Source organism: Parus major, chromosome 1 (assembly GCF_001522545.3).
Source record: "Parus major isolate Abel chromosome 1, Parus_major1.1, whole genome shotgun sequence".
In the NCBI taxonomy this organism is placed as follows: Eukaryota; Metazoa; Chordata; class Aves; order Passeriformes; family Paridae; genus Parus; species Parus major.
Genome location: NC_031768.1, coordinates 73109132 through 73122298, shown reverse-complemented (window position 1 = coordinate 73122298; position 13167 = coordinate 73109132). Strand labels below are relative to the sequence as shown.

The window sequence follows — 13167 nt, the reverse complement described above, 5'->3', positions numbered from 1 at the left end:
CTGCAGGGAAAATCCATGGAACATTTTATGTTTCCTTTTTTTCCCTATTTTTTTTTTCCTTAACCCAAGAACACTTCTGAGTTCCCCAAAGAGACAGCTGTCTTGATTTTGCTCTAACTTCATATTGGAGTGAGACATGCCAGTGTGCCAGCAAGTCCAAGTACTTGGGCAGAGACTTCAAGGAGGAGAAAGCCAGCCCAAAGACAGGAGAAGGAAGGTTCAGGAGCCCTTTGTGGTGGGACCCAAACAGAGCAGTGTGCTGAAGGCAGCACTACCAGGCTGGGTGGCACTGCAGAGAGAGCAAGCTTCTGGGCAATGGAAATTTTTTCTATTGCCCATTTTCACCTCTTACACATTCAAAACCCACTGACTTTAAGCTTCCAGGAAGAAGCAACACCTAGTGCACTGGTAACCCTCAGAACTGCACCATTCAATTGTAAAACAAAGGTATCTTGAAATATTTTCTGTGTATCGTGTTGCCCATGAAAGAGTATCACTATAATTTTACACATGTTAATTGTATTTCTTGCATTTTGCAAATGCCTAAGCTGAAGTTTAGAATTTCAAAACTTCTCAAAATGGCCAAGTATTTGCACAGAATTTAAGAAGTTAAAACTGGATGGCAAAAATAGTGGCCATAGATTATACATTAAAACTTGGAAACTGTGTTTTTTAACTTATGGAACATAAAGCCTGGAAAACTTCAGAATAGTCTGAAGTTCATGACCTTGCTTAATGAAGTATTCTTTAGTCATTATAGCACTGATAGTAAGGTTGAGAACATGTATTTGAGTACGAGATGTATTAGTTCTCAAGAGGAGATAGTCATGGCACTAAGAATGCACTGGTATTTTCTGTAAAATGAATACAGATTTCTGCAACTTTAACTACCAGAACAGAAATGTAAAGTGATATTCTTAGAAAATGGGAGTTTAAAATTACGTTCCTAAAAGCATTATGTCACAACCTAAATATAAACAACATTTTTCAAAACTGGTATTAGTCTTGAATGATTACAGGACAGTCCAGATTTCCCATAATTTTTTAGTCTTGGGTCTTTACAATGAGTAAACATTAAGGCTGTATATAGTGTTAGGCATATAAAATCAGAAAATAAAGATCTAACATACTAAGTGTATCATGTTGCCAGGAATAAAAGCTCAAGGAAGCTGTGTGTGGTACCAGTCAGAACAAGTGCTAGTTTAACCAAAAAATGAAACTGAAAAGAAAGCATGAATTCACATAACAAAGCTGTGGATTCTGACTGTAAAATGAATGTATGTAATTATACTGTCTTATATAAATACTCAATAAACTTTCAATTATAATTTTTACAATGAAGATGGATAACAAAGTAATTCTGACAGCTGACCACAGTTCATTTTCAAAAAACATTTAGGACTCTCTGCTTAGACAAGGAAAGTGGGACTTAGCACTTTACAGAAAGTGAAGTATAGTGTCAGGGAAAATCTGTAATGTCTTCAAGGACAAATTCTGCCCTGTTTAGAGAAAGGACAAAGAAACTAACACCTACAGGATCAGGCCTGGCTCTGCTCTATTTGGCTTGACATTACCCAGCCAATATATATAGCCAAAAAAAAATGCACAACAAATGCTGCCTTTCCACAGTAGTTAAAGGGTGCAAAAGGGAAATGTTTCAGAAGGGAAACTGAGGGGAAAAGAGCTGAGAAAGCAGGCCTACAAAGGCAGAAGGACTCAACAGGAAACAAGTATTTTAAATGAGCCAATGTCAAATACATATTACATGAAGGAGAAACAGAAGCTGTGGGAATCTTAAGTAGGGAAGATTTCAGACGGCAGGGTTAAGTTTTAAATGCCAGAAGACATGGCTGCAGCATATCTAAATAGGTTATTTGATAAAGAGATAGCTTAACTGAAGCATTGTTTCCCAGTACTTGGCTGATAAACAGGAACTCAGATGCAGAGAAAATCAGGTCAAAACTGTCAGGTCAACAAGTATATATTTTACCCAAAGCCACAGCTTTCAAAATTTACTGAGATATCTCTCCCATGACTTCTGCTCCTGGAGTCTATGCTTCTACTTGCATGTCCTCAAACACCAGCTTGCCAAGCATCCACAGCTACAATGATCTGAACTGCACTCCCTGCTTGACTTTTTCTCCCACTCCTCAACTCCAAGCCAAATATAATTAGTGCTGATAGTCAACAGCACCAGTTTCCAAATGCATCACCAGGTCTCAGTTCCTTCCCCTCCTTGTTCTTCTGTGATTATCATGAACATGTCCCTCCTAATCTTTTCACCAAGGCTGTATGTCAGCAGATCCTTTCCCAGGTTTCACTCTCTAAAACAAAGATTCTTCTAGATTACTAAAACTGTCACCCAGACTCATAACATCGTGCATCTCAATTACAGCATTGTTCTCCCCCAGCCTGGACAAATGTGATCTCTCATGGTTGCTATCCATTCAAAATGCTGCTGTGAAATTCATTTTCTGGGCCCATCATCTGTCTGTGTCATTCTTACCTATGCCTCCATCCATTGGATAAGCTTTCACTACCTCATCAGTTATAGCTACTTACTTTGATTTCTAAGAAATTTCAAAGTCTAACTCATCACCCTTCAGCTCTCTCCAAGCATTTTCAGTCTGTATCCAAGAGTTCATTATGCTTGCCCTCTATGTTTGACTAGTTAAATGTGAGGATCTTTGTTCTTTCTGTGCCACATTTCTCCATAAACATCCCTGGATGAATAGCGGGAGACAAATGAAAATATTACATTCACTGCCAGATTAGAAGCAGTGAGTTTCTGCATACAAATGCTGTAACAGTAAACCTGGGTAAATAATTTACAACATGGAATTTATTTATCGTATTTTACTTAACTTTCTGTTTACAAAATGGTGAATTTGGTATTCAGATGCGCCCACCAAATAACCTTTGCAAATTATCCTTGCCATGCTGCTTAAAAACAAGCAAATTCAAAAATTGATGTATTTAGGTCATATGATAAACTTCTGTAGCCTAGTTACACAAGTATATCTTTGAGGCAAGCTGGATACAAATAGTGGTGATTAAGTATCTAAAATTCACTACCTGACAATAACTTCTAAAATCATAATTGTGGTGGTGGTGATCATTCCTAGCAATAAAATTTGCTTCCAGAATATCACCTGAAACAAATGAAAAAGATATAAACATACAACCTATTTTCATTTTAAAATGTAAATGTTTTCTTTCAAAAGGATTGCTATTTTATTTTAAGCCTGATTCTCTAGTGAAACAAAAAAGAGTTCATTGCCTGAGTTTTTTCTTTCTGTAGTGCTAAACTGAGCCAGTTTCACTTAACCCCTCAGAAATTTTTTTAGACTTCTGGTCAAAAAAAAAAAAAATATTTAAAAACATTTGGATGGGGGAAAAAAAGGTACATACAGCTCCAAAACAGCCAAAATGCACACTGCCTTGCTCATGAGTGAGTGGTGGTGGGAATCAAGGGACAAGTAGGTTGGGTGGGTGGAGGGATGGGGGGAGATAGAGGATAAGGAAAATCCAGGATGGAAGGATCTGAGAGGGAACTGCCTATATTAGGGCAGCAACAGCAGTGAGAGTGTGTTGAGCTGTAAGCCGTTCTTCCATAGAAAAACAGGTTTTTATTCAGACCTTGGCTCACAGAATTACATGGGAGTCTCGACACAGAAGAGCTTATTTCTTTTTATGAATGCATAAATCTCATCTTGCCTACCTCAACAGCTGTGACCTTTTATCATTGGTCAGGACAGTATCTTCATAAAGTAACATCTTTCTAGCCCCAGTAGCCCAAGGCTAGGTGAAAGGCAGAAAGCCATGGTCTAAATGATATAATATTCATGACCTATGCATAAATATTCGTTATTAGTGTTCTCACAGGACTCAACCAACCTTCTTTACAGTCAGATCATAGAGTATATTCTGTATCTATATCTATAAAAAGCACACTTTATATCCTATTCCCGTGCAACCATAATTTTCAACAAAGGATATTCTGAATGCTTCAAAACAGCTGAAATTAATCACCTGGGAGCACAGTGAGTGCACCCATGTGAACACACAGCATATGAAGCAGGGTCACTAGGTATCCCTCCTGACTCTGGGTTAGAAGTCCCTCAAGTCCTGTTCTTGAAGCTGGGTCATAATCCAGTGCAGCAACATTAGACTAACACAAACTGAGATCACACTCACCATCTTTTCTAACAGCATCACCATAACAATTTTCACATGAGGGCTGGTACCTTCACTGCATTCATGTCCCAGAATGGCCTTTGCCTTCTGATCATTAGTGAAATAAACCCCTAAACCAGGAGCCTAAAACTTCTTTACAGTGCGCTTGTTTACTTTGGTAACTTGTTTACTTTGGTAAACTGCCCAACCAACCTTTAGCTACACCATTTTCAGTTCTATCTGTGGTACATGCTGTAACTTTTCAGCCATTATTATTATTTAGGTGGGTAGTGATTATTTTTCCATTCCTTTTAAAGTGCATTAAAGGCTAGAAATGAAAGAAGCAGGACATTTGTAAGACCTTTTTCTCTACAGCCTATCAACAAATACTATATGAAATAGTTTGAAAACTGTTAGTTTGCAAACCTCAGGCACATAATAAAGTCAATATATAATTTTACAACCACATCTCTTTTCTCTTGTGCATTAACATATAAAAAGAAACTTGGTCTATTTCTTCTATCACAAAATTAAAGGCATTCCATATACAAAGCAGTCTGTAGGTTGCAGAGGATAATTACACTGCTAATATCTTCAGAGCATTTATTAAATTCTACCTCCCCTGTTTTTACTTTCAAATACATACTAGACACCAAATCCATTTAAGAGAAGTGAAGATGAGTTCTCTAATGGGACCAACATGTGTGATATTTCCTTTGGAGCATGGCACACCAGCACCATGTCCCTAACATTACATTTACTATGCATAGACATCTGCTGTCCTCTTCCTGTGTTTCAGTGGAAGTTTCTTATAATAACTTTCTTTATTGAATGCTTGCTCCTTATGGAAAATTTTAGTTTTTTCAAGGGAAAGATAAATGCCTAAACCCTAAACCATTCAAGTTGAAAGTGAGTGCCTCTCAGGAGCTGCAGCTTGGGTTAGGATTCATCACTGTGCATTTCTTCATTGTTAGGATGCTGTGGCTGACATGTCATCTAAAGGAAACCAGGCTATAGTACAGGAGATGCTCTGCAAAGAGATATTTCTATAGGAAAATGGGGATATGAGGCCTATATTCCCATTGGAGTACCATGATGACAGTTTCATATTGAAGCATTTGAGTTTCAACTATCATATTTCAGATCTAGGTTTTTTTGCATGTAAAACAAAAATATTACCTACATATTTTTCTAAGGAAGGTCTGCAATTTAGGAAGAAAGCTACTGGGATTTTTTCTGCCTTCGTTTCAGTTAACTTTTGCTAGGTTAGGACTTGAGCTGTTACCTTGTAGATGTCAAGGAATCCACACTGGTGGTCGAAGCGCGTGTAGAGCTCGTTGAGCATGCTGATGACCTGCATGGGCGTGCACTGAGCACAGATGGCAGTGAAGCCAACGATGTCCGAGAAGAGCATGGTGACATCATCAAACTTCCTGGCCTGAACCTGCTGCCCCTGCCACAGCTGCTGAGCCACCTCTTCCGGGAAAATAGAAATAAGGAGATCTACTGTCTTCTTTTTCTCCTCTTCCAGGGCTTGGTGTGTACATTCTAGCGTTGCCTTCAGCTTATCCATTCGTTTTTTCAAGCCATCCTGCGCCTTCGCTTGCTCCCCAACCAATATGACATCACGAGTAGCATCATGGATAGGTATGTCCGAAAGATGGAGGCCTCGGCCCATCAGCTCATCCAGCTTGTCCACACAGGGGGAACCCAGAAATAATATTGAGTTTGATTCTGGCACATGAATCATTTGTCCTTTAATTTCCATCACCTGTAAAATAAAATAAAAAAAAAATTGCTCAGACAAGGGGAAAAATCAGCTAATAGATGTGGATCCTCATTCTACTTTCTGTCTTTTCAGCTAAAACAATTAACTGTAGCCTTTTATACAGAAGCCTCTTGCAGTCACCTACTCAAGTAATGAGACTCACAGTCTGCTCAACAAATTGAGTCAGAAAATAACCTAAGCTGACACAAAAGTATTCCCAAATCAGATGTTGGATTTTATTTGTACCCAATTAAATAAGAAAGCAATAATATGTATACTCAGAGTGCCATCTAAATAATGCTCCTGGAATGTATCTAGCATTACAAGCAAATTTCAGAGTTGTTCTTTCTCTGTTACTTAGCTATAAATTATAAAAAAGCAAAAAAAGTAAAAAGAAATTGCAACTGTCAGAAAGCAGGTTAGCGAAATGAAGTGCTTTCTGTTCTTTTTCAGTAAAATATCTAATACAAGTCAATTGTGGCCATTTTATAGAAGAAGCAAATAAAAGTAAATGTGAAAAACAGCTCTATAAAATAACAAATGGCATGGAATTATTGTGCTAGTCCTCCTGTTTACTGTTTTCCTTCTCATACATGCAGCAGACCTGAGCACTGACACTCAGAATGTGCAGATTTGTTGGTAATAGAGATTCATCCAATTTGCGTTCATGGGATAGCAGAAGGTACATTGGGAAGGAGCATCAGGTGGTTCATCACACTGGTTTATAGCTTTTGCAATTGCCTGTTAAATGTCTAGATGTTCTGAGTGCTGTCCAAGGTTTGGTATCACTGAGGCCATGGATTGTTACCTCTTGCTCCATGATGGCAGTTGAGCACAAAACTACCAGACTGAAATGGACATTGAAAGCTAAATTAAATCAGACAAACTGTATCTCTTTGTAAATACATGCCATAGCCTCTGTTATGAAAAACAACCCCATTAATGTCTCCATTCCAGGACTGCACAAACACCAGGGCAATAGTGTGTGCCACGTGATCTAAAATGCCCACAGACCTTGAGGATCCCATAGTCATTACAGGCAAAACACACAAACCTGGTGCATCTAAGCAGTGTTATGCACCATAATGCCTTATATATCTGTTTTCTATTGCACACAATCTCTTGAAATGAAAAGGCCTCCTCCAGTCACCATTTCTTGCATCATGTAGGCATTTGCTTGCTGTCACATGATTCACTTATCATTTAATCCTCCCTCCATCCATAATCCTACCAAGCAAAATAGAAAAACCTCCATCAGGGAGTCCAGGTGTGTAATAATGATGTGATTTAAGTGTCCATTGGCCTGGAAGTTCCTGCTGAGGTAACAGGTAATCTTACATGGTAGTTCCACGTCTAGGGGAGATTGTAGGAAGCTCCTACAATTATTAGGTTGGGTTTTTTTTACATCAGGTAATATGCTGCCATTGCAGACTGTGGAAACATGGGAATTGAGTCTATCCTGTCCCTATAGCCCTCTGCTTTCTCTGCTAGCAGCCTAACATGTCAGCCAGGGAAGTCAGCAAGTGAAAATAAATGCAAGTCATTAAAACTGTCAAATTTTCTAATTTATGTTCCTGCACACCTTTTAATACTTACATTTCTAAGCCTTGGTTCCTCAGCTTCACTCTGGGACAATCATCTCTGTGAGAAAGTTAGTCAGCTACCTACATAAGCTGATTTAGTGCTCCATGGATAAGTGTTCTTTTTCTGCTTTTGAAACATGGCTCCCTGGGAAATAGGATGTTTTCTTCATGCATGCAGCCTCATGTTTTCAAAAGGGTACATGAAAAATTGTTTTAACTCCGAAGTACAAGTTGCCAAATATTAAATACATGGTACAGCATTTCTGAATTCTCTTCCTATTTTGTTCCCCTGTGCCGGAGACTTTCTGTTTGTAGAATTTTGCTCTTGTGCAAAATAAAAGTATCTCATGTTATCACTTGCCTCTTCCATCTCCAGGTGAAAACAGGGTGTTTTCAGCTCAGGAGGAGAGAGTGTGACCACAGACCCTGGCTGAGCCAGCCCAGCCTGGGGTTGAGCCGCTTATCAGCAAGGCAAGGCACCTGGCTTGAAGTTGTGCTTCTCTTGTTAATCTGCTGTGAGACTAGAAGAAAATTTATGCATCCCCCTGTGTTCCCACTTCGCCTCTGTCAATTTGAGGTGTTAAAACTCTTTGATGTGATCTCTTTCTGTGTTAATATATTGTGCCAACCTTCCCCAGGTGGACTTTTCTCAGGAAACCTGAGTAAATAATGTACTAAACAGGCACACTGAGTCCTCTGCTCTGCTTCTGGGTAACCCCAGGCAAATTATCAACCCTGACTTCTTATTTGCCTTTCAGCGCAGCAGGAACAATGCTACTGACCACCCTGTAACACACTTTGAGACTTAAGTGCGAAAAGCAATAAAAGACAGACAATGCTGTAAAATGCCTAACTAATAATAACCAAGTGAGCTGACCCCCTGCTTCAGCAAGGTTGAGTGTTTCCAGAGCATTTTTAGAAACTTTTGCAAAGATATTCCCCACACACAACTGATTAGCTTCCTAAAACTGTCAAAGGTTCAGTGATATTTCAGCTTTATTCCCTGAATATTATTATCACTTGTTCTGCTTAACAGGAATTGTTGATGTTTCCTATCACTTCTTTCATGCTACATTAGTGATTCTGTCATCCTGCTCTCTCTTAATGACTGATGGATATTTTAGAAAATGGCCTGCCAGTCTCTTCAAGGTGCCAAACAGGGAACAGGACAGCAGACAAAAAACTGCCCCACCTTTCCTGGGGAGAAACACTCAGGTCTTGTAAAGAACAGCAATAGAGAAGAGTTAAGACTGCATCATTCTTCTTAGTTTTTGCAAAGCTCTTGCCCTTTCCAAAGAAGTTTCAGACATGATTCAGACACTTTCTAGCAGAATTCAGTTTGCAACTGTGATCCAGCATGACCCCCATCCTTTTCTTCGATTTCTCTTGCTTCTTAAATTCTTCTTTGTATCTTAAAACATAGCTGATGTTATAGGATATCAGGTTTGCCTGAAGTTTGCCATAGTAAGTCACACATCTGGGCACCTCCCCAAAGCTGGACAGCTTTACACCTGGACCATAAGCCTACAGGCAATCAGGATGGCATCATCCATCTTTTTTGTAAGCAGGGAAAGACTGAAACATTTCTGTCATCAGTTGTATTTCATTACTGTTACATTTCATTGCCTTCCTGTCTCTTTAATTATATTCTCACTGAATAAAATGAGAATAATTCCACCACTTTCAGAAGACATTCTCCTGATTTACAGTGGTATAAGAGAACATTTTGAAAAGAGCAATCATATATCATATTTTACAGTCTTCTGTTGCTGTGAAATGACAGTGCAGCCTAGTAGCTCCGGGATGAAAAACAAAAAAACCTACCGCTGAATTTTACTTCCACTGTGAATCTACTGCAAAGAAAGGGAGCAAACGGTTCCTGATTCTAAGGAACTCTTTCAGCCTCTCTCCCCAAAGACCCAGCTGAGAAATATTAACTTATTCTAAAGCTGCTTTTCGAGAACATGGAGTGTGTCCTACAGAGCAGTGCACCACCAGCTACTTCATAAGGTACAGATATCCAACCCTCTGCACACCCTCTGTATACTCTGGATGCAAGCCACCCTAGGACCAAAAAGCTTATGAATCAAATGCCAAATTCACTGCCTAATCTTTAAGGAAAAGCACAGAGAAAAGCTTCATTGTTTCCACTGAGGGAGGATAACTACTCCGGACAAAGATGTGTGTTTTGGAATAGTGACAGAGAGAAGGTGTACATGTCTCCTCAAAAAGATTAAGGAAATACAGGATGGTATCCTTGAGAAATAATTGGAGGGGTTAAAAAGGATTTTCTTTCTAATTGGCTAGACCTTTTCTGCAGCCTCTACAATCCACAAATTTCAGCAGACCTGCCCCTTTGATTTTGATCAGTGCATAAACCCTCCCAAACTGTGATTATAGTCTTTTTTTAAGTTTTTATTTATATGAATTAGGTTAGAAACTTACAGTGCTAGGCCACACTTTTGTACACAGTTGCACATGCATGTTTGATTTCATACAATAAACAAACTCAGTAAGAGAAAACAAAGCTGCTTCTTTACCCGGCTCATAGTTATTTAGAGGATGGAAAAAGTGGGGCAAAATCAGCTTGAACCTGAACACAATCACCATCATCACTTCAAGGTACAAGCAATATAGGGGGACTTGCAGAAGGAGGTCCAGGTGCTAACCTAAGTTTTAAAATAACTGGACTTCTCTGAATGTCCTATAGGATATATGGCAGTGTCTCAGGAGCATTTACAGCAAGGTATTTCATAATATTTGAGCAGTCAGCAGCTTGGGGGATTTTGTGAACACTGGATAAGGCAACAGTACACTTGCAGAAAGAAATGTAATGTCTTTCTTGCTGTTCCCATGACACATCGAGAAGGGCTGAAAGTATGACAGACAACACTGGAATTTTAAAAAATCTCTTAAATTGGAAAAATGGGCTAAAGCTGGAATTCAAAACAAGGGCAATAAATATGTTTAGACAGAAATAATCAAATGCAAAAAGTACAGGGAGTCTGTTCCTAAGAGGATGGCCCAGACTGCAGAGTGGAACAAAAGAATGTAAGCTAACATGTCATGCTGTCATTAAGAGAGAAAACACTATATAGGACCATGTAAACTAAAATTCAGCTTGCAAAACACAAGAAGTAATCCTTATGCTGTGACCACCGATTTTCAGACTCCAGAAGGGCAAATCTGTTCCTTTTTAAGTGTAACAAAGAGGTGGATTGACTGGAGAGTCTGCTGAAAAGCAATGAAGGCAATGAAAGGTCTAAAAAATATGACCTACAAAAAAAATTCTAAAACATTTGATGGTTCACCCCAAAGAAGAAAAATCTAAGGGTAGGCATATGAAACTCTTCAAAAATACTTAGTGCCAATGCAAAGAGATCAAACTCTTTTCAAATCCAGTGGCAAAAGCTTTGCAGAAAAGTGGTGATAGTGGTGGACATCAAATTGAACATCATCCAGCAATGAGCACTTGCATCAAAGGCTAGAATACTCTGGGCACCGTTAGGAGGAGTGTTGCAGCTGGTGGAGGGAAGTGATCCTTCACTTCCTGGAGAACTGTGTCCTGTTCTGGGATCTACACTACAGGAGACACAGCTGGAGAGTATCCAGCAGAGGTCAACAAAGATGATAGGAACCTGGGACATCTTCCCTATTGAAGAAAGGCTGAGAGAACTGGGACTGTTTAACCTGGAGATGAAAAGGCTCAGGATGATCTTATCCATGTACATAAGCACCTGAAGGGATCAGGAATGACAGAGCAAGACTCTATCCAGTGGTGCCCAGAGAAAAGACCAGGGCCATAGACACAAACCAAAGGAGGCTCCCTCTGAACATCAGAGAACGCTGCTTCTATACAGAGTCACCAAGCTCTGCTACAAGTTGCCTACAGAGATTGTGGAGTTTCCATCCTTGGAGATACTCAAAAGTCACACAGATGTGGTCCTGGGAAACCAACTCTAAGTGACTGCTTGAGCAGAAGGTTGAACCAGATGAGCTCCAGAGGTTCCTTTCCAACTCAGTCTATGAAATGAACAAAAAGTAAAAGCCTCAAATTGGAAAAAATTAGTTTAGTATGGGATATTCTTGTATTCATAGGGAGAGTGAGAATAGAAACATCATTGGTGAGGAGTTGGATTATGGTGAGGAGTTGGATTATGCATTAGTGGAGATTTGTGAGACCTGTCCAAGGTGATCAGTCTGTCTGGAAAGCAGAGGAATGAACCAGTGACTTAAAAGAAATCTATGTGGAAACAGGAAGGAGAAGGATAGCAGGGTACCATTTTGCATTCAAACAAAAGCTACACAAGTTATTTCTGGGATAATTAATGTAGTGTCAGTGTGGAATTCATTGCTTCAGTCAGTTTATAACTCCTTCTACAGGCAACAAGAGAAACAGGTGCTTCTGGAATAAAAGTTGTGTGATCTATGTGAGACATCTAAGTCATGGTCAAATGAGTCATGCCCTATGTCTAGAAATACTTACAGTTCTCTGTGGTAAAGGGAGGACAAGGCTTGGACATATATGCCTGTACTGGTCAGTTAAGTCTACCTCCTATCAGAATTAACTAATTCATAGGAATGCATGTACTTCTGTGCATTGAAAGACACCTAAATGCAAATATGTTAAGTACATTAAGTGAAATATGAGTTCTCTATTGATCTAGAAGATTTCTATTTTAAATGCTCCAAAGATCAATTCAATAAAATAAAGACTTGGTATGCCTGTAAAATTACTGCTACTCTGTGGCTGGCTGGCCACCAGATAGGCAGAGCGTGACTCTGACCCTTAAGACAGAAAAAGGAACAGCTGTTAAAACCTCTCCAATACTCCGGCTCTGCTTATAGAGTGGGGTCAGAGCCACAGCCAGCAGAACTAGCTGTGGAGAAAGATTCATGAAAATAAGAAAAAATCATATTCTAATGCAACCCTGACTTGCTATTTTATCTGTAGATAAAAATAACAAACTACCATCTTCCCTTATACCTGTGTTTTGTTGAAAAAAAAAAAAAAAAGCTAAGATAAATACATTTAATCTCCACAGAAATGAAAAGTAACTTTTCTATCGATGCCTCACACAATTGAATAAACTAGACAAGGTTTGCTCAGCACAACTTAGGATGTGCTTGGGTACTTATGAATTTGTAACTCTCAGCATTTGCTTACAGGTTTGTATTTCCAGCCCACTGCATTGTCAAAAGAATATTATTCCACACAGCAGCAAAGTGACTGTTAAAATATTTCTCAATATCTGTAGCAAACCCTGGAGTGTTTCATAACATGCAACAGTCTTCAGACCAAAGTGACCAAATGTAACATTTTCTGTATGTCATAGATACCTCACAAACACAGACTGGCAGCAAATATATTGTACCTTTAGGAAATCCAAAATTTTGGTGGGAATACATTCATTTTCTATAATGTAAAAGAGAGAGAAAGTGATAATGAGAAAAACATTAATATCTTTTCAGCTGTAAGCTTGGACCTCTAAAATAATTTATTGGTACCAAAAGAGTAAGTGTGGCAGATTAAAAGCAAACAAATTACGGCTAGATAGGATCTGTTCCACAAGAAGCATAGGTATGCATGACATATCAAAAGCATGGAGCCACCTGTAAGGACATGTGAAAGGGGCAAAG

At 39.1% G+C, this 13167-nt stretch overlaps 1 protein-coding gene across 1 annotated transcript in view; it reads right to left on the bottom strand.

The window, feature by feature from the left end:
- Nucleotides 1-13167, bottom strand: part of GUCY1A2 (guanylate cyclase 1 soluble subunit alpha 2) — a gene marked incomplete at its 5' end in the record, with an annotated part of 134334 nt that overhangs the window by 66653 nt on the left and 54514 nt on the right. Inside the window, 1 exon segment of the mRNA XM_033515848.1 lies at nucleotides 5462-5947. Within this exon segment, the coding sequence (XP_033371739.1) occupies nucleotides 5462-5947 (486 nt within the window).